General features: G+C 46.4%; 1 protein-coding gene across 1 annotated transcript in view; it reads right to left on the bottom strand.

Annotated features, from left to right (window-relative positions):
- The window catches only part of LOC136569486 (serine/threonine-protein kinase PAK 3-like), a 46,008-nt gene that overhangs the window by 8,800 nt on the left and 10,691 nt on the right, over positions 1-26,517 (bottom strand). The window contains exons 2-5 of the mRNA XM_066569878.1: positions 6,177-6,308; positions 4,720-4,854; positions 4,201-4,521; positions 3-115 (exon numbers count right to left, since the gene is read on the bottom strand). Of these exons, the coding sequence (XP_066425975.1) occupies positions 3-115; positions 4,201-4,521; positions 4,720-4,854; positions 6,177-6,308 (701 nt within the window). The remainder of the gene's footprint in view (positions 1-2; positions 116-4,200; positions 4,522-4,719; positions 4,855-6,176; positions 6,309-26,517) is intronic.

The following is a 26,517-nucleotide window of genomic DNA, read 5'->3' as shown; positions in this document are numbered from 1 at the left end:
ACCTGTCTAAATAATTCACAACACTGGGACTCCTATACCTCTTCATGATCATGATTTCATTAACAGTTAGTTGCTTCTTCCTCAGTCCTTGGAGATTTATTTTCTTTATGGCCACCTAAAATGACATTGAAAATCAGGAACTCGAGAAGTTGGTGGCACGAGACCACAACGCACATGGAGCGAGTGATTTGATGCAATGACACAGCTGAGCTGTGCCAAACTGCCTTGTGATGAGGCACTGCAGTAATTAGGAACTGACATTCCAACAGCCCATTTCTCTGCTCCCTTGGGGGCCAGTTACAGGACACGTGGGGCCACTGACATTTTGCCTTGACCACTTGGTAACAGTGGTGTCTCAGCTATCACCCACAAACCTCTGACCACACTCTCTGCTGCTTTGGATGGGATTCAGAAGAAGTAATCCATGCCTTAATACTCTGTGGATACATCTTGGCCTATGGGCAGGGCTTTTAGGGACACCTTACAGATCTCTCCCTACGTGCAGTTCCCAAGTGCAGCACTGCAGGTGGCTAAGGAACTACCAGGAACTTTCAGATGTATTTGCTGGCAGCCAGAAATGAGGATCCAAGACTCTGAAGCTGTAGCCCCAAAGAGCAGTGAGGTGCTCGAAGGCACCACCTTTGTTTTAGCAATGGAGAGCGAGCGAGCGCGTCCTTCTCGGAAAGGAACCACTGCGCTCCGTGCCTTCCTTCCGAGGAAGGCTGAGGAGGACAAAGTCCCAAATGTATTTTGCAGGCTGGCACCAGTCTGTGCTTCTTGTGCCTTTTCAGCACAGCTCTGCCCAAAGCTCCAGCCACAGCTCACACCAGAGGGGAAAGCCTCTCAAGAGCAGCAGAGTTTGCAGGGCCTGTTGACATTTACCTCTCCTCCTGTGGCATTGTTGAGTGCTCTGACCACATGTCCAAAACTCCTAGAAACAAAACAGAAGCAGAGAAAGGAGAAGCTGTTTAGCTCCTAGAGTGAAAGCCAGCACACACAGGAGATCTCTGCTGGAAGTGTCAAAACCTGCAGAGGATGCAGGAGGGCTCTGCCAGAAGGCAGATGATGCATTTTCCTCTCAAGTGCATGGGCACTGGGCCTGTCCCTGAAGCACTGGGGTTCAACTTCTAAAGGGATTTTAGTGTTTCCTCTTGGGTTTCACTTTCTAAACTGTGTGGTTCCTATGCTGACCACAGAGACTTTCCTTCTGCAAACCAGGGGAAAGGAATGTTCCTGGCAACTTTTATCTCACAGCTTTGATAGGGGATACCTTGCTCTTTCAGGCAAGCAAGTTTCTTCCTTTTATCATTAGTGTGCCAGTATGATTTTAAGACATACAAAAATGCTAAAGAAATTAACACAGAGCATTCCCACTCTTGAGAGACAAGGAGACCTTCAAGGTCCTGTTCCTTGATGCAGGCAAGACCTTGGCAACATGGAGATGTCGCTGACAATGCCTTCTGAGCCCACTCACAAATTCTGAGCAGCACTGAGAGATGGGACAATCTATCCCCAGTGTGTGAACATCTTTGCAGCTGGCCTGACTTCACGCTGGATAGACATTCCACCAGAAAAACACCTGGCCCATGGTTGTGCAGGAGTAACTGCGGTTGGACTCACCCGCTGCCAATTTGTTCCTTTTCAGTGTATTTCATTAAAGGATTTTCAATGGGGTTCACCATTCTCCCTGAGGGAAACAAAATGCAAGATGCTTACTTTAAAGCAGAGATCCCAGCTTCCAGGAGGTACAAAAGGCAGCCCCACTCTCTGGAGCTCTGAGCCCTTTGGAGTTTGCTGGGTAACAACAATCACAACAGCAACAGGACAGGCAGCCCTGCAGTACAGATGGCTGGCACAGAGACTGATTTTGTACAGTCCTTTGAAGAGTTCTCTTGACAGGAAAGAAAGCACAGGGAGATGCATTTCCAGGAGAGGAGGACATCTTCTCCACCTTTCAGCAATTTGCCAAAAGAATGCCTTCCCATTTGTAAACCAGAGCAGCTCATGCTAGAGCTAATCCCAACGGGCCTTTCAGCATCAGGACCCTCACCTGTTTATGAGCAGGCTGAGCTCAAAGATGCCCCTCTCCCAGCTAAGGAAGGCTCCAGCCTCTGCAGTCCCAGCAACCCTCAGGGACAGGGCAGCTAGCACAACAAGGCTGGCAAAGCCCAAGCATGAGCACTGACAGGCACTGATGGGAAGAAGCCAGAGTGAGCCTGAGCCCCTTACAAGCTGTTGCCCCCATTCAGGACACAACAGGATGGGCTTTGAGATCAGCCCCACCGAGGCACAGATCAGTGCCCTTTTTGTCCCAGCAGGTGATGGTAGACACAGAATCCACCGGGCTCTGGTCTCAGCCCCACCAGGTCTTATCTGAGAGCACAGCACTGGCAGATGTTCCAGGCAAGAAGCAGATTCATTGGGTGGTGCTGCAGAATCACAAAGGACTTGATGTGTTTTCCTAGGGACTGATCTGAGCAGGGCTTGGGCCAATGGCTAGGATTCTAACAGTCATGGGAAAGAGTGGGAATCAGGTATGAAAAAGTGCCATGGATCTGGGGAATAGAGCATGGCTGGGCTGGAGGCTCTCTCCTGAGAAATGCCTGCATTACACTTTTATCTGATCACACCACCTGGATGTGTCTCTTGGAAACATCTTGATAAGAATAAAACTAGATTAAATAAAGGTTGTTCTAAAAGAATCTGTTTTTTCTTTGGGGGCACATGGAAAACACCTCATGCTCTCTATTTGTCCTGTAACCTGATATTCTTTCAAAGTAGTTTTTATTGACAACAATATAGCATTCTCTTATTGACAAAAATTATAGCATTCTCATGAAAATAAACTGCAGATGTAGTAGTGGTAACAGTAACAGTCATAAAAATGTCATCAGTAAGATGTGGGGCAGAAGGGCTCTTTCAGGATGGACAAAAACCAACTCCACCAAAAAAACTCCACAAACCATCAACCTTAAAAACCCAAAACACAACAAAAAAACCCCACAGAAACAAAAAAACCAAAAGGCCCCCACAAAAAATAAACAACACATAAACAACCCACGCCCCACCCTCCCCCCCCCACAAAAAAAAACATCCCCAACCAAAAAGACAAAACTCCAAAAGCAGTCCATTTCTGTGAAGTTTTTTTGCTCTGATGACTGGTTGGAAGTCAGGAGTCTAAGGAGAATTTAGGAAGCTAAAAATTCTGTTCAGTGTGGCCACTAGCACACAGGATTTGCCTAGATCATTTGCTAGGTCACAGCCTTCTGCTGATCCAAGAACAATCCTTGCTTCAGCCTTTAGTGGAGAGGGAAGCTCAGGCAAACCCAAGCCAGTCCAAGGTGCCCTCAGAGGCAGCAGGAACACCCAGAGCACTCTCTCGCTGCCTCGGAGCACAGCACTTCCTCTGGGGAGTCCTAAATGGCCCTGTGACACCAAACTCAGGAGGAGCATCTGGTACAGCTCTGCTGACACCTGCACACAACACACTGTCCCTCAGACAAGAAACCCCCCAGACGTACCCAGCATCTCCAGGTACTTCTCCTCAGTCTCCTGGTTTGGAGAGACAAAGGAACTGCCCAAGCTTGAGGTCCCAGGTTTGACTGAAGGGCTTCCTTGAGGTGATGCTGCTGCGGCAGCAGGTTCAGAGCCCATGATGTGCTGCACTTGGAGCATTTCTGGTGGGCACTGTTCCTGTGCCTCATGGCAAACTTGGGGCTCTTCATTGCCAGACATTCGCTGGAAGTCTTCGCAGGCTGCCCGGTGAGACGTCAACACTCGCACCTCAAGTCAAACAGAACAAAGCAGTCAGACACTACAGCTTGTCCCTGTCAGCCAGGAGTCATCAACTGTGAGGAAAGAAAAAGAACAGATTGACAAGGGATACAGACAGCTTGTTCCAATCCTCCATCTGGGTCACCATGTTCCACTGCAAAAACACCTCAAGAAACAAGGAACAGGCCGGCAGGAATCAATTTGGATGACTGCTGGCCAAAAGGCCAAAGGACAAGTCCCTCTCTCCATGGCAGCAGTGGAGATTCAGTGCACCAGGAAATGTCCTTCAGAGTGACTGTGATACACACTACAGTAGAACAGCACTCAGAGGCATCACCCCACTCCCTGCTGCTCTGAGTGGAAAGGCAAGAAGGGCAGAAACCACCAGCTTGGTGACTGCAGTGACTGCATCCCTCTTTCACTCACTTCTAGAGCCTGAGGGAGGTGATTAGGTTTCTCTCTGAAAATTTTCATTTCTTCCTCCAGCCTCTTCTCCCTTGCCTTGTTGCTAGCCTCAGAGTCCTGCAGCTCTGCCTGCACATGTCCTTTGATAGACTGTAAAGGAGAAGGGAGAGGACATTTCATGAGTGGAATGGCTGCCACTCTTTCCCTCACCTGGTTTTGTTGATCGCTCCTCTGTTGATGGAGATTCTCCTCTTGAATTCTTCCCATGTCTTCCTTATTCTTTCTCTTCATGATGTCACTCTGAGCTTCGGGCAGCTCTGCTTGTGGCTCTGCCTTCATCTTCTGTACACACAAATGCAGAGCAAGTGACTGGGAGCTGCCATCAGGCTCAGAAACCTCTGGTCCCAGGGCTGATCTCTGCAGATTCCAAGGCTCTGTCCTTCCAGTGCCTGTGGGACTCCTGGCCTCCTCAGTCCCAAGAGCTCTGGTTTATGCCCCTCTTCCTGCCCTTCCCTCTGTCCCCTGGCCAGTCAGGCTTACCTGGCCATTCTCCTGTGGCTCTTCCACCTGCTGCCTGAGCTGCTCTTCCTGCTCTCGCGCTGGGAACAGCTCTCCCTGAGTCTGCCATGGCATCTCTGATGAAGCAATCTGCTCCTGCTCTTTCTCTAGAAGCACCTGCACAGAAAGCAAGAGAAGATGGGTTTCAACTTCCCACAGGACCTTTGTGGGCCAAGACTCAAAGACTGCTGGGCTCACACGTTCCCAAAGCACTGTGCTGCTGCTCTGCTGGGTCATTCTCTGTTCGAGGAGAGGCACAGATTCCAAAGTGACCCTGGCCCTACAGTCAGGGGCCATCTGGGACTGAAGCTCCAACAGCCTCTCAGGCAGCTGACAGGGAAGGTGTGGCATTTCTCAAGGGTCTGCTGAGGGCCTCCCTCTGCTTCTGCCATGTCCTGTTTGTCTTTCAGTAGTGACTGACACCCCACCCTGTCCCACAGCTCCATCCTGGCTCTGCAGGTGGCTTCCTGGGTGAGCTCAGCCCTTGTGAGAGACACTTCTGGAGTTCTAGTTCATTTCAGGCCTGCACCAGCATTCCTGCATACCTGACATCTATACTCTTGTAAGAAATCCTGGTCATTCAGGAGATAAGAATGTGTGCAAGGATCCTCTGATAGATGTCAGAGAAACTCTATGGCCACCTCAGTATATGGAGGAGGACCAAGGTGTTTCTTCTCCCTCTTTTGTCAACTGAGAATTCTGACCAGCATTTTGACCCACGCAGCTCCCCAGCCACAAATTTGCCCATTTCACTTCAGATACAGCAGGCACCATTGTACAATGGCCTTCCTGTTCTGAGCAACACAAGACAGCAGTCAAGGACTTGCAGCTTCACCCCCACTGCAGGCTCAGAGGCACTTGCCAAAGCTGCAGACTGCACCACAATACGCATCAACAGAAACTGCCGCTTCTGCTTTTGGCCTCACAAGAAAGCTTCGCGACACCGCACTTTGTTTCTTTGGCCACGCGGCACAGGAATGGCCCCCCACAGCTGCATGGACCACACAATCCTCCCCTTGCAGCTTATCAAAAGCCAAAAGACAGCTGGCCCAAAAGAGACTGTACAAGTGAAGAACTACTCAAGGAAAGTGCCGACCGCTTTCACAAGCCAAACACGCCTTTCCAGAAAGGGAAAACAAACAAACCAAGGCCTGGCACCTCCAGCACTCCCTCCTTTGCCCTTGGCCACAGCACTGCAGAAGCCAAGCGATAGAGCTTCCCTGAGCCAAGCAGCCAGATGCTCTCCCAGAGGCACCAGCCCTTTGCTGCCTCAACATGACAGCTCAAAGGCCAAGTTGTGCGGTCGCTAGCGGGAGGAAATCCCCAGCTCCTGGCAGGACTCCAGCACCCAGCATCCTCAGCCAGCAACAGCAAAGTGCTGGCTGCTCCAAACCTTGCAGCTCTGCCTTGCACTAAAGACAGCACCACACACAACTGGCACTTACACGTTGAGAATATGGTGGTCTGACCACTGATGGAGGCTGGCGCTCATCCACCTCAGTTTGCTCCTCTTTGGCTTCTTCTCCAGGAGCAGCGGGGGCCAGGGAAGAGGCGGCTCTTGCTTCTGTCACCTGTGGCAAGAGAGAAGCATGAGGGACAGGCTGTTACCTATCATTTAGAACCTCATGTCTTTTCAGATCTACCACCACATCTTCTAAGGAGAAATCACAAATTTTTTTGGTAATGGGATTCTAAGTCACACCAACCTCACCAACCAAATTAAAATGGGCTAATTCAATGGAATTCTATATAGCTATGAATTCAATATTCCTCCCTGGCTGCTATCAGCAAGCAAGGTTGTCTTGGCAAAAGGGAGCTTTTAGTTCTTGAAAGCACTGAAATGGCAAACTAGGAAAGCGACAGCAATGCCTTTGCTACTGCTGCTGCAGACATGGAAAACTCAGACTGGATCAGAATGCCATCCAGGGCTGTAAAAGGGCTGGAAACATTGTACAGAAGCATCTTTACTTGCTGCAAAAACAGGAAAATGAACAGGCCTTCTCTTCCTAACAAAACTACGAGCCAACAAACCACAGGATGGAAGTGTCACCCGCTGCAGTATCTAAAGCCCTTGGATGCAGTGAGGGGATGTTTGGCGGTGAACCAGCCCTTGTGCTGAGCACTGTCATGCAGGGAATGATGGAAGTTTGCCTGAAGGTCCCTCAAGAGCCTCCCACTGTCCAGGCTAAAGCTCCCTCAGCACCTCCTCACTGGCCTTGTGCTGCACCCCCTTGCCCAGCTCCCCTGTCCTTCTGTGCACGCGCTGCAGCCCCTCAAGGACTTTCTGCTGCTCAGGGGCCCACAAGTGCACCCAGCACTGCAGCTGTGGCCGCAGCGCTGCCCAGCACAGGGCCACGCTCACTGCCCTGCTCCTGCTGCCCCACTGCTGCTGACACAGGCCACCATGCCCTGGGCCTTCTTGGCCACCTGGCCACATGCTGCCTCATCTTCAGTGGCTCAAGGCCGCCAGCACCTCTGGCTCCTTTTGGCCCACGCAGCTCCCCAGCCACAAAGGTGCCCATTTCACTTCAGATACAGCAGGCACCATTGCAAAATGGCCTTCCTGTTCTATAATGACATCTTCTAAATAGATATCATAAATTTTGATAGGAACAGTATTCTAAGGCACTCTGACCAAATTAAAATGGTCTAATTCAACTGTAAAGGAAATTGATCCTAAGTAAATATTCCACCCTATCTGTTATCAGCAAGCAAGGCTCTTTCTGCAAAAGTAGGTTTCTAGTTCTTCAAAGCTCCGAGATGGAAATTTAAAAATATCCATCTCTGGCTTTGTTATTTTTGTGGCAGGCATGAAAATGGATTTTCATTCAGCCTTCCTAGCTCTACATTCTATTGCTACTGGCCAAGCTCTCAGCTTGCTCTACAATTCTTAATCACCAGGAACATGAAATGTTCCTTTCTCACTCACCTCAGGATCAGCACCTCTGAATACACGCCTCAGGTGACCTGTAGTGGGCAGGGGAAATGAACCAGATGCTGTCAGAAAACTGCCTGGGCTGCTGAATCCCACAGAACAAGTCAACCCAAACAGAGGTGATTTCCCATTTCATAACATCCCTCCCAAAGACACATTTCATTCACACAGCCAGCAAGAGACCAGGTCAATGTTCTTGGTTGTGCCTACACTTTGGCCTGTTGAGCCAGTAAATGGCTACAAACATGACCAAGAGAATGCAAATTGTTCTTTAACACTCAATGCTCCTCTTCTAGAAAACACATAAAACTGTTTTTTAAATCCTCTTCTTCGGGTCTTTTTTTTTTCTTTAATCAGTTGCATGCACTAATTTTCATTTACTTGCTGGAAACAGTTGCCCAGAAAAGCTTCCCCAAAATTCCCCTGAGCTGTGGTAGATGCTCACTGCTTTGGCATTTGCACTTCCTTGCAAAGGGAATCACTATTTAAGCACTTGGTAAAAGGTCAAGTTAGACAGTCAAATCCCTTCATGACAAAATTTAGAAAGAAAAGAAGCTTTCCCTGAATTCTGGGAACAACTGCAGAGTTTTTAGAAGGCCTTCAAGAAGGTCTGCCAGGCTACATTGTCAAAGGTGTCTTGCTTGTCCCAGCAAACTGAGGAAATGACAGACTCTGCTGCCACAACTCTCCCATGGAGGGAACAGAAGCCCTGCAGGTTGCCTTGCAAATGCTGCCCCTGTGGCTACAGACACCCCCTTTTTAGCTGAACACCTTGACAGGAGCTTGACCAAAGCAGTGGCATCCTAATGCTCTCTGTGTTTCAAAATCAGAAGCTCAGTCACTAAGAAAGAGCAGGAAGACAGACAAAAGCCAGGTTAGGTTACACCCTAACCTAAGCAGAAGAGGAAACATCTACTTACGTGCGAAGTGTGTAATGAAATATGCACCATAAGTAACGCCATATGCGGCGAAAAGGACAGGTGCAAGTCGCTCAATCATTGTAATAGTGCTCTGCAAGTCTGCAGGCTGTGCTCACTCAGTAGGAAAAACAAGGCTCCTGTCAGTGTGCAATAGCCCACTGACAAAAGCCTTGCCCAGGAGGATTCTCCTGAACTGAGCAAGCGCTAGGGCTGCTCTGACACTCAGGCCTTCCGTGCACCAAGGCACCCTTCTGATGTCACCACGACAATGTGGCAACCATGCCCTGACATCACAAAGCAAACGCTCCATGTTGCCCTGGGAGTTTTTGCAAAGCACTAACCAACCTTCCCTACAGCAAACACAAAATAGCCTGGGAAGTTCTCCTCTGTCACAAAGTAGCACAAATTCCCCTCGTGGGCCAAAGCCTGTCGTTCAAGGGATCCAAGAGGAACTCCAAGAGTGCACAAAGCACCTACAGCCTGTACCCCAACTGAGCACTCAAATGGGACCCAAGCAAAGGAAACCAGAGCAAGAAAATGGCCCAAAGCATTGCCCATCTGAAAAACAACCCTTCCTTTAACTTTTTAGAGGTTTATTAAACCCTAACAAAGGACTGAATAAGGAAAGATTGCAGCATTGGGAGTCTCCACGACTAGCAGCCACGTGCTCATCTACAAAAGGGATGCTCTGCCTTTCATACCCTTAGGCCCTCCCAATGTTTTGTCAGTCAACTCTTTCTCTGCTGTCCATTGGTGGAGATTACTTTCTTACATCTTGATTGGAGGTCAGGTGTTGTTCCACGCCTCCTGCTGGTCACAAGCCAGCGCTCCCCAAATGCCCTGACTACCAAGGCTATTACAAGGGGGATAAGAAAGAGGACTGTGGGAGGACATATTACAATAACAGCACTTTCCATTTGAACACAATATCTGTCCACATAATAGCTATCTCTTAATTGTGAGAGCCAACTACTACATGACTCACCTATAATGCACAGAAGCAGGAGAGAAGGCACTGTTGACATCACAGCTGAAATACGTCCTAACATATCCCCCCACATGTTTGCACATTTATTGGACATGGCCAGGACTCCTGTGGATGTACATCTCTGCCTTTCTTCCCCTTTGGAAGCAGTCAAACTGGCAACTCGTGGGGAAACCAAGGCCTTTGTGGGGGCTGCATTGCTCTGCACACACCCAGGACACGTGTGGCACAGAGCTTTGGTGCCTGAAAAGGTCAACCAGAGGAAAACAGCTGAAAAATATTTCATTTTGACCTTTCTTAGCTGCTAACAGAACTTGCCAAAATGAAAGTTACCAAGCGGGGCCTGATCCCTGCTGCCAGCTGAGCGTTAGAAAGGAGGCATCACTTTATTTCAGTGCTGGGTGCATAGGGAATCACTTCCCTAAGGCCTTCATAGCCAGCAATCTCACCTACCAGTTTATATGCATGGAACTAAGACATGTTCAATACTTTGCTGAAACTCACAGGCTAAACATTACACCAGATTTATTGATATATTTCAATCACTTCTCAGAATTTGTTGGCATCAGGGTAGAAGTGTCCTGTAGGTCCCTGGTGGTCGCTGCCACAGGTTCAGGAGGAGACCCATGCACAAAAGAACCTAAGACACAACTGAGCTTGCAAAGCAAATTTATTCCATTAGTTGCAGTAGCAAATAATACATACTGACCCCTGGATTCCCAAAAATCCACTGAGCAGAAGAAGGAGATATGGAGCGTGGTGCTCGGCAGCAGGGGAAGGTAGGCAGTGCACTTCCAGGACATCCCCTGGATCAAAACAGTGTGCATCTCATCCTTCTCACCCTTCCAGCTCAGAACCAGGCCTTGTATCTCCTGCTCAGGAGTGCCATTTTCCCAGTTACGGCATCAGCTCACGCATGGCTGGCTGTGAGATGATGGCTCAGGATGACTCCATGACTCCCTGCCACCAAGGGCTCCATTATGCACTGTTCCCCTTTCAAAGCTTGACTGCTCACTGATTGACCAATAGATTGTTTCTCTTTCAAGGGTCAAGGTCCCACCTGTTAAACAAGACACTTTTCTTCATTGTCTTGTCAACCTGCTCAAACATGGATCAAACATGGCAGGACCTGGGACACGACTCCAGTTCCTGACACAGTCATTTGGGAAATAATCCCATTGCTCAAACTCTCCTTTGGTGGCCAAGAGCCTCCTAAAAACACTTTCTTCCCTTTGAATGCATTCCAGCTGCCTTCTTAGCAGGACCACTCTCCTTATTCTCAAGGCCAAGATAGCCACTTGCACACAGTAAGCACTGCAGTGGGGGAATACAGGGTTCAGCATTCCTGTTAAAGCTAAAGGAATTCACAAGACTAAGCCCTGTTTGTTACACTTAATGCCTCTCCTTCCTATTCTGGGAATCAAACACAAGCGTTTCATCAATACACCCTGCAAGTGCTCCTGCTGAGTGAAGCCACATTGCTGTGTCAATAAAGCAGGTGGGACTGAGTTTCTTCATGCAGGGAAAGCCAATTCTTTATTCACATAACTCATTTTTATATTGTTTTCACAGACCTCGTGTTCAACTCCAACTGGCTGGTAGTTTCCTTGCCACACAATTGATTGCTTAAAAGGTGTTTTGGTGTGTACATGTTAAGACTCTCTCTTTTTAAGGCACACTCTTACTCAGGTGATTACATTTTTCTTTCGTGGACACACATGGGACTTGTTTATTCCAGATGCAAACAGTTTTCTTAGCACAATAGCTTGTTGTGCTAACTGCACTCATGACTATTCCCATGGGAAGTTAGCTGGCTGCACGTAGAAGACCTAACAGGCGAGCTGGGAATTTCCCATAGCAAGGCCTGATTTTATAAGGACTTTCTTTTCTAATAACCCTACCTGTGTGCAACACATTATGACTTTCTTTCAGAAATTAATGAAGAAAACACAAATTGCCTACAGATTTCTATTCTGCTCTCTTCCAAATCAGTTCACTCCTCAAGCACAAGCCTCAGGCACATCCCTGACTGCCTCTCTCCCAGCAGCTCAGAGCTGCATTGCACAGCGCTTGCTGTGTGCCAGAGAGCACAAAGCAGGCTGGCCTGGTGGGCCTGAATATTTCTGCCAAACACTCTGCACCTCACACCTTTGCTCTGGCTGAGTGCAGAACTGCAGGATTGCAGGCGCTTCCTGCCAGAGCTGCGTGAGGCGCTGGCTCCTGCAGACGTGCCCTGCCAAGCTGTCCCTGCCTCACGCTGGCCTCGCTTCCCCTGGCAGAAGTGCCGGGCCTGAAGGAGGCTGCCCTGTGCTCCAGCCTGCCGAGCAGCCCGGCTCCCTGCCCCGATGCCCAGAGTGCTGCACACACTGCTGACCTTGGCCAGGAGTTGCAGGGCAGCCGGCAGAAGAGGAGGAATCCTCAGCCAGCCCAGCGGCCCTCGGCTGCCCTTGGCCTTTCTCTGCTCCTGGGCACACTCCAGACGGCCAATGCCTCCAGGCCGGGCTGTGCCCAGTGTTCTAAATAAAAAATCTGACAATTTTTTTTGGGAAATAAAAAAGAGTTGCAAAACCAGTTGGACCGTTTGCCAGCCAAGGTGAAGTTCTACCTGTTTGTTATTGTAATCACGGGTCCTTTTAGTTAATTGCTCCTTTTGTATAGGAAAGACCCTGCCTGAGGCTAATTTGATAGTTCTATTCCCCAGACAGTGAGGGGAGGGGACATGGGGGGGAGGCATCAGAGAGAATGCAAAATTACCCATCATGACCAGCATGCCGTGGGAGGCTACCCCACCAAACTTACCGAAAAGACCCCAAAAACAATGAGCCAATACAGAATTAAGAGATTAGAGTGATGTCTGGACGTGAGGAACAGAGTACCAAGCCTGCAGAGATGCTGAAAACCATTAGTGCCCCTTGCCCTAAGCAAGAAGACTTCAACTGAGATGAAGACCCTGGATGGCAAATCTAAAAGTGGGGAAAGATGGGGTATGCCCACTGCTCTCATGAGGGCGGGATGCCCAGCTCTGCCCTTTAGGGGACAAAGCTGCACATTCCTCCTCCTCCGAGGTACCCTGAGAGTGGCGACAGCAAACCACGGACCTGTCGAGCTTCCCAACCTTGAGCTGGTCACTTTTAATAAAGGCATTAAAAGGAGAGAAAGTCTCCTGCCCTGTTTATTTCAGCTGGGGCCTCGTCCAGGATAGCCATGCCCGAAGAGGACACCAGGACTGGCCATCTTGGACCTCCAGGACAGCTGGCTATCAGGAGCAGAGAGATCGGCTCAGGACCAGTGACGCAGAGGAGCACCGGACTGGTGAGAAATCCGGCGGCGGTAGTAGGAGGCGAGTGAGTGGAGCGTGAGTGAGACGAGAGCGGGCAGCTCGGACCCTCGCCCTCAGTGTGGAGCCCTCAGTACCGCGGTTGCGAACCCCCGCGAGCGGGCCGGCCGGGAACAGAGGGAAGCGAGTGGAATAAGCGTGAGTGAGTCGTCTCCTAAGGGGCAGAGAGGGCCCCCCCTCTGGGCGTGAGGAGGAAATAGTGTATGAGTGGCACACACCCCAAAAGTCCTGGCAGAGGGAAGTCAGGCAGATTGCAAGTCCCGAGAAGGATTCGGGCAAGCTCACAAGCCCTGCAGGCAAATCAAGTCCTGACAAAGGGGTCAGGCACAAATCCCAGTGAAGGAAGCTGGGGTTGGTTTTTAAGTCCTGATATGGTGAGGCCTAACATTTGGAAGGTTAGGCAAACCAGAAATCAGGCAGCTGTTTTTCCTGACAGAGGGGAGTCAGGCACAACTCGGGCTCTTACGCCGGGGTTTCGTGTTTATAAGTCCTGATAGGTATAAGACCTGATATGGGTAAAGTTGGGCAATCAAGAGATCAGACAGTTGTTTCAGTGTAAAGTCCTGAGCGTCAGGCAAATATATTTTCATGAGACTACCTGTCAGTAGAGGCACCTTTGGGATTTTTTCTGTTAAAACCTGAAAAATGGGAGAGTGTAATAGTAAGAAGACAGGCAAGAGATTGAGGAATATACCTCCCAAAAGTCTCTTAGGGGAACTGTTAGAGAAATGGGATTCTGTAGAGGCCATGGAAGGATTAGATAAGGTGAAGATGATCCACTACTCTGTACAAGTCTGGCCAGAATTAGAGGTACCGGGAGGATGGCAGGGAGGACAGCTCGGGAGGATACCGATCCTGAGCAATTATTGTATGTAGCTTGCTGGTTAAAGAGTGCTACTGGGGATGAAGGTGTGTGAATTTGTAAGGTCCAGAAGAAGAAAGAGGGGAATGAAGGAGAGGATGCTAGAATTGGAAAAAAATGGGACCCCCTGGATTATTTGCCTCCTGCTGCCCCTCCACCTTTTAATCCTCTTCCTCAGGCACCTCAAATGGCAGATCCGGTTCTTCCCCCGGCTGCCATCTCATTACCGCCTTCTCTAATTCCTTCTTCTACCTCTTTGGCTTCCCCTATGGTATCTCCCAGTATCTCCCCTAGTCACCACTCTCTCACCACCCCCTTCGGCTCCTCCAGTTCCTTCTGCACCACTACAAGTGCCTACTCTACCTGCTGCATTCTCCACCCCTTCTCCAGCTCCACTTAATATGTACTCAAGCTCTTCTCCCCCTCCTGTTGCTTCTCTTAGTTGGGACACAAATGCCTCCTTGCCTGGTAAACAGTTACCACCAAATACACCTCCTGATCTGCAGAAAGTTTAGGGTAATCCTCATATCTCTCAAACGAGTAGTTTGGCATCTGAAGATGGGCCATACTGTAGTACCAGATCCAGGACCTCCAAGGCAGAGAGACTTTTTCCCCTCAGAGAAGTTCCTATGGGAGGAGTAGTGGGAGGTGTTGGCTTTGTGAATGCTCCTCTAATGGCTTCTGAGGTGAAAGGATTCAAGAAAGAGTTTGGGCATTTAGTTGAGGACCCAGCGGGCATAGCCAACCAAGTGGATCAATTCTTAGTCCAAATATCTACACTTAGGGAGAGATAAGTTCCATTCTAAATATTTTATTTTCCCCAGAAGAGGTCCAGATGATTAGGGCGGTTGGCATAAGAATGTGGGAGAAAGACAACCCTCTGGGACCCCAGGTGCCATCAGGTGAACAAAAATTGCCACTAACGGATCCCAGCTGGAACCCTAATCAGGAGGAAGGCCATGATGGAATATAGATCTTTGATAATACGGGGGATCAAAGAGTCAGTTCCCAAAGGAACTAATACCAAATTGGCATTTGAGGGTACACAAGGGAAGGATGAAGCTCCTGCTGCTTGGCTTAATCGCCTAAAGCAGAATTTCCAACTGTACTCTAAAATAGACCCAGACACCAGAGAAGGTCAAGTGCTACTAAAGGTCCAGTTTGTTACCAAATCTTGGCCTGATATAGGGAGAAAACTGGAAAAGACTGAAGATTGGCAAGAGAAGGACATTAATGAGTTAATAAGAGAAGCATTGAAGGTGTATTTAAGGAAGGAAGAAGAAAAAGCAAAGGCCAAGGCTAGGATCATGGTTGCGGTAGCTAGAAAAAGTGTGGGGTGGGCAGGTCCCCCACCAGGAGGAGGCAAGGATAGGCCTCTTGTACTGTCAGGCACCAGAGGGATGGAGAGACCTCAAGTCCCTTTGAGTGAACAACACTGCTATTATTGTGGAGAAACGGCTAAGTGGAAGGATATCCAATAGCACCAGGACTGGCCAGTAACACCTCAACTTGTAATAAGTGATGTGAAAGTAAAAAGTACCTTACTGTTGTCTTATTGTGTGTGTAAGAGTGAGTCACAAACAAAACCAGGCTAGTGTTCCCCAGGCAGGTGGGGCTTTAGCTGAAGGGTGTGTGTGACCTGCACACCAGGCCAGTGTTCCCCAGATGTGTGAGGGGGCCATAGCTGAAGAGCGTGAGTGACACACAGACAGCCTCACAGGGGAACGAGCACCGGAGGCAACCCCATGTCAGAGCCCTTCCAAGAGGCCCAGAGATCCTGAGACCTAGAGGCCAATGCCAAGGTGAGGGGGAGGCCACAGAGATTTACTAGCAATAAGGATCCACTTTGTGTCTTGAGGGTGTGAAGGAATGTGTGAAAGTGAATGAGAGATAAAAGAGAGTGAATGTAGACAAATTAAAGTATAGGTAATGTAGATTGTGCATTATAAGTTTTACCACATCTCCTTGGAGGGAGGTGTATCGTGTTGAAAAATAGTGTGAGAAAAAATTTGTTTTAAGTGTAAGGGGTTGAAAGAAAAGTAGTATTTAAGCTGTTAGTGAAAGTAAGAAACAGAGGCAAGAGATGAATAGATAAGATCTTGAAAACGGAACAGAAAACCAGTAAGTTAAATACACAGAAAAATAGGAGAATAAAAGCACTTTTGGAGTTAAGATAGCTAACAGAAATACAACTCCCTGCAAAATACAGAGTATGCAGAAGTTGATGAGAGAAACATGCAAGCTATAGAAAAAGAGAAATTAATCAATTATACATAACATTAACTGAAGAAACTGAGTTTTGATAGAATCATAAAATAGCAGAGCATTAATGCCTATATTTGAAAGCCTGTTTCAGATACTCCTCACTGCTAATTCAACTGTGCAAACCAAAGGAAAAAAGTTGAACCCACCCACATCACCAGATTCCACATCACTCTCACCCCCTGGCATTGGACCAGGATTCAACATCAGTTTGTCCCTCTGGCATTGGACCAGACTCCACATCACTCTCACTCCCTGGCATTGGACCAGGATTCAACATCAGTTTGTCCCTCTGGCATTGGACCGGACTCCATCCCATTCTCCCTCTGGCATTGGGCCAGACTCAACATCAGTTTTTCCCTCTGGCATTGGGCCAGAGTTCACACCACTCTCACCTCCGGGCACTGGACAAGAGTCAACCACATCACAAGTTAATTCACCTGAGTACACCGTTATAAAAGGACCAAAAGACTTAAAGTTGACTCTCAGAAGGAAGAGTCAAAAGACTGAACTGTACAGGAAAGGGGTTTGGTATCAGAACCATAACATAGCTTAAAATGTTTCAAGACAGTTCTGTGTGCAAAATAAATTTGTAAAAAGTTTAAGACTGTAAATAAGTAATTCTGGTTAAGTACCCCAATTTGGTTCTAAAGACTCCAAGTTAATCCTCTAAAGACTCCAAGTTAATCCTTCTCCCCTAAGAGAAACCAAACTTAGTAGAGAACAGACCAAGAGAGGTTTAACCAGAGAAGCGGGTAGAAGAGACTCTAAGGAGCTTGGAAGTTTCTTCTCAGTAAAATTCCCCAAGAGGCCAGGCCGGGTGGGCAGGCTGTGCAAGATGACCCATACCGGACTCTTGGGAAGGGTAGTAATGATGGCTCTAATTGCTGGTGGTGCTCTGGGGAGCCCAGGAGAGCCGTGCAGTAAGTGCTACCAACCCCTCTATGAGGAGGAAAAAGGGAGCTCCTTGTCTAGAGTCCACCTCAATTCTAAGCCTAATTGTGTTCACCTCTCCCAATTGGTCCTTTATCAAGAAGATAAGAGAATGTATGGGATAGCCCAGAATACTGCCACTTTTAGGCAGCCACTCCTGGGAGAGTGCCCTATAGGAGAAGCCTGGTTGTGCTTTGAATGTGATGCTGCTGAAGCAAGCTCAGTAGATCTAGTCAAAAGAAAAGAAATGGTAAAAACAGTAAGAAAGATGGTTTGTAACAAGTATTTAGCAGTAAAGAATTCGGCTACCCGGTGGATCCCAAGAGATCCAAATAAATTAGAGTCTGTTGAGAAAAGAAAAGAAAGAGACAAGTGTACCCACCATGAAGTATATGAATGTTATGAGTGTACTGAAAAAGGGATCAACCCCTTTTGGAAAATGAAAGAACTGTGTAGATATTGGGAATGCCCAACAGAAACTAATAACACATTTCAAGAGAGCCTTAAACACCTGGTTTTGATCTCTAGTACTACAGCATACACTAAATTGTCAAGAGACTGGTCTGGCAGCTGCACCGCTAGAATGACAAAACCAGCTTTCTTCTTATTACCCAAAGAAACTGGATCAAGTTTAGGAGTTGCTTTACACAATGATTTAAGAGAAACCAAACAGAAGAAGCAAAGTGCAACAGAAATTGAGAGAATCCAAAATGGTAAGGGCCAAGTTCAGACCCCAATATCTATGTTAAACAGAATCATCAGACTCCAAGCAGTATTAGAGATAAAGAATGCAATCATTAGAAACATCTCAAACAAAATTTAAAAAAACTAGCATATGTAAATAACCAAGAACAAACTCCTACACTTGATTCCAGTTGGTAAGATAATCTATAGATTTTCAAAAAAAGATGTATGGGAAGAAGTAGTTTTCCTCACTGTGTGTATACTTGGAAGATTGCTCTTTTTACTATGCCTATTTCCCTGTTTCATTAAAATAATAGTATTGGCCCTACAGACCAAGCTAAAAATCTCAAAAAATTCTAACCTGAAAAAAAAACCCAAGAAAAGTAACCAAGTTGAATAATCATGATTACCAGAGTGCTCAAGAAATTTATTTAAAAAAAAAATTAAAGCAATATGAAGCTCATGAGTCAAGAATTGCAAGTTGATGCGAGCTTAAGTTTAAGCTCAATCAAAGAAAAAGAGGGGGGACTGTTATAAACAAAAAATCCGCCAATGTTTTTGGGAAGAAAAAGAGTTACAAAACCAGTCAGACTAGTTGTTGCCAAGGTGGAATTGTACCTGTTTTGTTATTGTAATCACGAGTTGTTGTAACTAATTGCTCCTTTTGTATTGGTAAAGCCCTGCCTGGGGCTAAACTGTACTTCTGCCCAGGCAGTGAGGGGAGGAGAGGTGGGGGGGGGCATCAGAGAGAATGCAAAATAGCCTGGAGACCAGCATGCCATGGGAACCTCATCAAACTTACCAAAAAGACCCCAAAAACAATGAGCCAATACAGAATTAGGAAATTAGAGTGATGTCTAGACATGAGGAACAGAGTGCTGAACCTGCAGAGATGCTGAGAACGTTTGTTGCCCCTCACCCTGAGTGGACCTCATCTGAAACCAAGACCCCGAGCCGGGACTCCCTGGAGAGTTGAAAAACCAGGGATATGCTCTATGGCTCTTGTGAGGATGGGACCCTCAGCTCTGCCCCCAGTGCCTCTGTGCATTCCTTCTCCTCCAAGGCACCCCGGGATGGATGATGGAGACTGCAGACCCATCAAGCCTCCCAGTTTTTAGCTGATCACATTTCATAAAGGCATTGAAAGGAGAAAAAGTCTCCTGCCCTGTTTATTTCAGCTTCCTTTCTTAGCCCTGTCCCTTTGGTCTTGCCCTCAGTTTTTATGTGTTCTTTGTGCCTGAGAGGAAATTTCCTATCCCTCGCTTTCACACTGCCAAGGTGGGACCATGCTGCTGAAGTGCTGCCTTGGTGGGATGGAAGCTGAGCTGCCGCAGAGATTTGTGAGAACTTCATTTGAAGGCTCTGCTAATTAAATCCCATCAAGGAATGGCACTGCTCCTGGGAGGGAAGATTTTCCCAATTACCAGGCCCAATAGAGGCCAAGGAAATGAATCTGTAGACTCAGTGGAGCAACTCCTTAGGCACCTGGGATCTTCCTGAGCCAGGCCAAGAGCCCCTGAGGGCTGGTGCACTAGGAAACCCTAGCCCCAAACAAACACATCTAAATATCCAGAAGAGGAGAAAGGAGAAGTCTTGGAGACTCTTAGGAAATAGCATTCCACTGAGGAGCCCTGGTTGATGTGCTCACCTTCCCCTAGGCTGAGGCATTGCTGTCACTGTCCTTCTCAGAAAAGGACTTTCAGCTCCCTTTGCTGCAGCTTGACCACAAAGAATCTTGTTATGCCCAAATTCTTACTAAAGCTGGAGTTTGGTTGATTTTTCTGGTTCTCCTGCCTCTGATATTGTCTGTCTGTTCTCCCATTCTTTGTCCAGTACTTGGAAACATTTCTCACAAGCTTTAAACTTCAACAGTAGAGACGCCTAATTTCTTCCTTCCTCTCCTTTCAAAATGTGCTCAGCTAGAGCAACTTTGGTCCCTCTGGCTGTATCCCCAGTGGCTTATTCCTGACACATCAGGAGGGCCAGGACGCTGCATTATTTCTGCAGTCATTTTGTCATGGCTGCTGGGAATTTTGGCAGAGATGTCGTGTGGCTTAAAGTCTCAGTGCTCCCTGTGCTTGGAGGCTGCATTTGAAGTCTGCTCCTGAAATCAAAATGGGAAGTTATTGATTTGTGACATTTCTTCCTAGGGTCTAGTGTTTTCCCTGTAAACCTAATTTGCATGGAAGGTGCACCTGTCAGAGGTTTGTCTCATGGGTGTCCCTTCTGTGAAGCAGGGAATCTCCTGCCTTCCTCCATCCCCTCCCTGCAGGAAATACCAGATACAAAGTGAAAGGAGTTCATCCCAGGCTCTCATACGATTCATTATCTTGCTGAAAACATTCAGAATGTTTGAGTAAAGCTTGTAAATGATGAGGAATCCTGAAAAGTGAGAAGGAACACGGCATCCTGCCTTTCCAAGGGGAACCTGGGCTGCTGAGAGTCCCTGCCATGGTGTAAGAGCTGTTAGAAGGAATGAGAGTAGAACCCACTCCCCTTTCCCTGGAAGTTGCTCCTGGGATTACAGGTTCTGGCAGCAAGCTGGCTAAAGTATGGTGTGGTAATGCTGCTGGTAGATTTTGGGGAACAAATGCTTCTTCAACCAGGACCTGGCTCATGAACAAACTGTCTGCATCTTCAAACAGTTTGCTACAGCAGCAAGAGTTCCTTTTACAGCTGAGAACAGCAACCTGAACTGAACAGCCCCTCAGAACTGCAAAGCCCCTCTGTCCATCCCCAATGTCTCTTGTATCACCTTGCTACTGAAATGAGCTTTGTGTGCACTCTGCCCAGGTTGGACTCCCTCTGCTCCTGGCAGGAAAAGGATACTTCAAACAATCTGCATTAGTTTCACAGAGGAGTTTTGGAAAATCTTTTTCTCACTTAGCAAGAAAAATTCTTGGTTTTGTTTTAAAATAGTAGCTTATTTCAAGCTCCTTTTGGAAGTGACTGGGTTTCTCTTGGTGGATAGAATTTAAACAGTGATAAACAGTGAAAATTTTAGATGGTCTGTTTGCCAGAATGTACAGGAAGAATTCAAATTTATCAGGACTAGAAGTATTGGGCTAAAAGAAGTAAAGGGATGACAATCTTTCTCAAAAGGTTTTCTAAATTCAGTGTCTGATGTGCTGAGGCCTCAGCAGCAAGTCTGAGCCAGAGCTGACTTACAAGATGAATCCTGGGGTCATCAAGCCCATCAGTATTTAGCTAAAAATAGACTACAAAGACACTTATGCTAGCTCTGCATAACCTCATGAAGTTATCTGCAAGAAATGTATCACTTTAGGAAACTTTCCCAACTGACATGAATACGGGCTTCTGTAGGGTATTTTAGGGGAAACTCCTCCCAGCCCAGGCCTGAGCTCTGGCCGAGGCCTGGCCCTGGCTGGTGGGGAAGTGTGCCATCAGATCCAGCAGTAGGTGTGCTAACGATGCAATCAGGTCACTTTGCCCTTCTCGCAGCTGTTGCAGCACGGGCACCTCAGGCAGGCCTGCAACACACACACAGAGCTGAGAGGGGCCCTGCAGCTGCTGTGCTTTGGCAGGGCAGTCATTCATCCCCTCAACACAAGGGCAGTGGATTTCAACTGCAAAGCCTCTCTTTGCAATGGGATTGCTTTTGCCCGGCAGCCTCCATGGGCAAGGGCTTTGTGGGAGAAGGGCCCATCTCAGCCTGTGTCCTGGAAACAGAGCCAGGAAAATGAGCAGATCCTGCTGCCTTCTGCTACTGCTGATCCTAGCACCAACTCCCTGTCACTTCCTCCAGAGAACTTCACACAAAGGGCTTCCATCATTTCAGCACTTGTGAGATCTTCTTGATGCCCAGTTCTCCAGCCTCCTTCTGGATTTTGGGGCATCTCAGCACTTGTGTCCATGGCCCTTCCTTCATGCCCAGCCTTTCAGCAGTCACAGTCACTGCTGCCTCCCCCTTGCTGCAGCTCATTTGCCAAAGTGCTGCCAAAGGCAGTGGAGCCGGCTCAGGATCCTGCTGGCTTTTGGTCAGGGATGAGCTCCAGAGGGACACTTGGAGCGCTTCCTAAAGAGCTGCCCATGGGATGGGGGGCGGATTTGTCCTCCCCGGGTGGCTCCTGCTTGGATTCTGCGCTCACTGGAGTCCGGGAGTTTTCTCAGCAGGCCTCTGCAGCGAGTTCTGAGCCAACGGGGGGCTCTGCTGCCAGCCCAAATCTGCGCTTCCCTTGCCCAGCCTGAGTGCAGGTGGGGCATGTGCTGGGCATGGCTGGAGATTTGCATGGCCAAAATCCTCCAGCATTTACATCTGCTCATGGCTTTGGGGAGCACAAATCACAGAACACCCATCGCAGCTGACAAATGGCATTTCTTGCAGATTGCCACAGCCGCACTGCTGATCCAGAAATACACGAGAATCAATTTCAGTTGAAAAATGTCATTTATTACAAATTGCTACTCCCACATTGACAATACAGAACAATACAACTCTCAACTTAGGTTGAGAATTCATTAGATTATTCATTAGAATTAGGGTCATTAGATTATTACAGCCAGTCTAGTTAAAAATATAAAAATACATCTTCAGTTAAAAAAAACCAAACTTATAGCCAACCTCTACAACAACTCACTAGACACAAAGATCAATTAGGTATTTAACAACTTAATTTATTACAAACTACTACAAGCATACAGCCCATATAGAAATACAAAAATGTGGATTCTCTCTCTAAGTAATCCTGTACCAAGAACTCAGAGAATTATACATAGAACCAATAGAATTATACAACTAGAACACTCCATACATGTTGAAACAGAACTAAAACCATATGTAGACACAAATATATATAAATACATATATAACAATCTACAGATGCAAATATAGATTAAATATTACAGATAACATACAACATGTATTTAAACAGATATATAAGACAAACCTATCTATAAATACAAAAAAATGTGCCAAGCTAAATATCCATACAAATATACAGCTGTACATCTCAATATATATGTAAATATAATTACATATAGAAATAGGTCAATATACATATAAAAATATAAAAATAGACATATATACCAATACAAATAGGAATATCCCTCTTTAAAAAGACATATACAAAAAACTCCATCAATACGAATAGATACCTACACAACTGTATACTTATTGAAATCTAAACACAAAAAGATATTACAACATACATAAGAAGCTAGATACACCTACACACAAATATGTAACTGCAAACGTGTATGTATGTATTTGTACATATATACATAGTACATTTATAAATATATTAAGTATTGTATTTCTAGAAATAGAGTTAGTATCATATATATAGAAATATACCAATACAAATAGCAAGATATGTACAGATTGATGTAATTACCACTGCCTGTGTGCAAGTCCATAGAACTCCAAGCAGAGGGATCCCAGCTGCCCCATCTTCAAAGCCTCTCCCTCGGTCTCCTCCTCCCGTGCAGAGCAGGTCTCCTGGACAGGAACGGCAGATGGGACATCTGGTTGTTATGAATAAGAAGCTTGACTAGGCCAATATTCAAGCAGCAATCAATTTATTATTTAATATGGTCAAGTATGAGCAAAACAGCGCTGGATACAGTGGGGGAAGTTTTCCCTCCAACTGCACACCGATAATTGGTGGTTACAGGTATTTATAGGGGTACTCATCAGTTTTTTTCAACAGTTTCTATTTCCAATTTTTACTCATCAGCAATTTTTATTCCAAATTATTACATCACAATTCTATACACTATTGTGATTTTAATTTCTCAGGATGTATTTTCAAAGGAGTATCCCCAGATGGTGATGGTCCAGTTTCCGAAAGAAGACAGACGAATCCCATCTGGTGGAGTCCAGCTCCCCAGATGTGTCCACCTTTTAATTGCAGAGACGATAAATCTCATAGCACTGATGTCTAGCTTCCCTTTGGTCGAAACCATAAATCCTTGAGGTGATGTTCATCTTCCTTTCTCAAACTGTTTTTCTCTGCTTCGATAAGGCGTGAGATAAGCATATTTCCTATATATATATTCCAAAGCTATAGTTTCAAGGATACAAGTAATATTCTAAAATTCTACTTCAAAAGGTTATTATTGCAGAGCTTTTTTTTTATGGATTAAATGCAAGCAAAAAGCAGCATCCTTGACACCTTAATTCCAATGCTCCTAAATCAACCAGGGTTAATTGCAAACAAAAGATAGGTTCAAAGCCTTTTTCCATGCTTTATTTTCATCTGTTATTATTAGAATTTGCAACTATCCCATTGTCGATGTCCACACATTTCGCATTCGCAAGTACACACTTTGCCTGTTTGTACCTGACACGAAACACAGCTTTGCATCTCACAGTCCCCCCCCTGCTTGTATAAATTTTCATTTATCTTACTCATTTGTGTCTGGGCTTCAAATCTGGCCAAAACTTTGGAAGCTTTCTCTTTTTGGTCTCTTTTCTTTAATTTCATTATTTTGGTTATCTTAGCTCTTTTCTCAATTTGACCAACTTCTCCGGTAGCCAATTCCGAGTCAGTTACTGCAATCTGCATGCTTTGAATAACTGAGTAGATTAGTCGGATAAAACATGGAATAAGGCAAGATAGAAACAATAACCCAGCCAGTGAGCATAATATCAGGAACCCTATTTTCTTCCACCAAGCTCCTCCTCCAAGCATCTGGTCCCACCATGAGGCTTGAAGAATGGAATTCCATTTTTGGACAGGGACATGAGCTACCCTTTTGATCTCTGCTGCCAAATCCTGGATGGTTTCTCCGTAATCATCAATCTCAGCACAGCATTCTGACTCATTGAATTTCCCACACACTCCCCCTTCTTCGGCCAGCAAATAGTCCAAGGCTATTAGATTCTGATACACAAAAGCCTGCACCAGAGTGTGCTGCCGGCTTAACAAGTCCAGGGCCTCTGAGGAGTGATTCGAGACTGCCTCTACCACTGCTTGCAGTCTGATCAACCTATTCAACAGATAAATCGGGGTCCTATATCCCCAGCTTCCGTCTTGAGCCCAAGTGGCTGGCCCATAATAATCTACTATTCTTTCTGCCGGCCACTCTTCTTCTCCCCATTTTTGGTCCCCTCCTGCCCTTGGAAACTCCAGTTTCAATTCTCTTTTTTCCCTTTTAAGGTTTTCATATAAGGGTGCTCCTAACAGGTTACTCTTGGACTTTGGTAGTACAAAGAAGGAGGGTTGTATAATCCCTAAAGTACAGGATCCTTTCCATCTACAGGGCAGTTCACTGTAAGCTTTTTGTCCACAAATCCAACATATACCATTTGGGGCTTTCCATGGGTCATTTACAGCTTCAGGTTTTTCCCAGTATATTCTTAGGGTCTCCAGGGATTGGTAAGGGTTAGCTCCAGGACTTTTATGCCAGCACAACTTTGTTTTGTTGTTCCATTCACAATTTTTCTCTTTATTTCAGCTCCAGTATCCAGCAGGAGGTGTTGGCTGCCAAGTTCTAGCATTATTGTTTGAATTCACAGCTAAAGTAGACGTGCAGGGAGTATACCTTACCACTTCAGTATATTTTCTTCCCTCCCTGCTGATACAAACTGTCCCAATTATTCGTTGATTCAAAATCCGTCCCTCAGGCCACTTCAGTGTTTTGGAAATTTGACTATGGTTCCATTTTAGGAATTGCTCTTGAGCTAGACCCTCACCTCTCCATGGCCACTTTTCGGCTGATTTTAATCCCCCACAAATCCAACAGTTGGATAACTCTAATCTGTGGCAATTTCTTGCATGAGATCTACAAAAAGGTTCTTATTTGAAGTCAGAAAACCCCAATCAACATATTGCTGTTCTAACTGTTTGTATTTTTCACTCAATTTCTTTAGCCTTTCTTGTTCTGCCCGTTTCTTTTTTGCTGCGGATTCTTGCTTTTGTAATTTTTGAGTCATTTGTTTTCTTTTACTCTCTGGGTCTCTTCCTTCTCTGTCCCTTGCTAAACAAAAGAATTTGGTGTATCACAGACAAATTCGTTCATCGTCATCTTTGAGAAGATTGGTTAACACGGGCCCATCCTTGGGAGAAACCTTCAGTCCATGTTTTAAATTTTCTCCAACCCAGTATAATTTTCCATCCATAGTGCACATCTTTAATTGGTTATGGTCATAGCACACTTCACTAACATGGGAATGTGCCATGAATGTTGATTCCATTTTGCCCCCGAATCAGACAGTGTGATTGCATTTGTCACAGACAGCTGGAGCAATAGGCTCTGATTCTGCAGCTTGCTTGTGGATTCTGTAGAGTTCAGGAGTGAGGCTAAGGCCCATTGCCTGGGAGGCAGTGATCAATACAGTGAGAATAATCCTCAAGGGGTTTAACTCTCTACCTCTCTCAAGGCCCCTTGGGTTGCATCCAAGGGCCGAGATGTAGATCTTCTCGGTAGCAGAGTTTATACCTTGGGATTTAGTCACTGATATTTTCATTTTTGCCTTTTGCCTCATGAGCCTTCAGATCCCTATTTATTGTGGTTGTGGTCCGATTCTTTTTAATTTAGGCCAATTGGCCCCTGAGTTCGGGGGATGTGCGACTGCAATAGGGTTGGTGTATGTGCCTCCCCCTCTTCCAGCGATACTTGGCTTCCTGCCACTCTTTTGCTTTAATTTGATATTTGTCCGGTATCCAATTGCCCTTGTCACACTCTACTTTTTCTAATTTGGCCTTTGATACTTCCTGCAAATCAATTCCTGCTCTTGTTCCGTGTACCCAGGTTCTCCACCAATCTTTATCTCCTGTTTTAATATATCTTTTCCTTACTGCAGCCCACAAAGTTTTATGAGTTTCTTTCTCTATTTCTTTCATACAATTACAGCAGAGAGCATTAGGGATCTGTCCCCTTGGTAGGTTTGTATACCAA

This window comes from Molothrus aeneus (genome assembly GCF_037042795.1).
Source record: "Molothrus aeneus isolate 106 chromosome Z unlocalized genomic scaffold, BPBGC_Maene_1.0 scaffold_33, whole genome shotgun sequence".
Lineage (NCBI taxonomy): Eukaryota > Metazoa > Chordata > Aves > Passeriformes > Icteridae > Molothrus > Molothrus aeneus.
The sequence above is the reverse complement of the archived record's forward strand: the minus strand, read 5'-3'. Positions and strand labels throughout refer to the sequence as shown.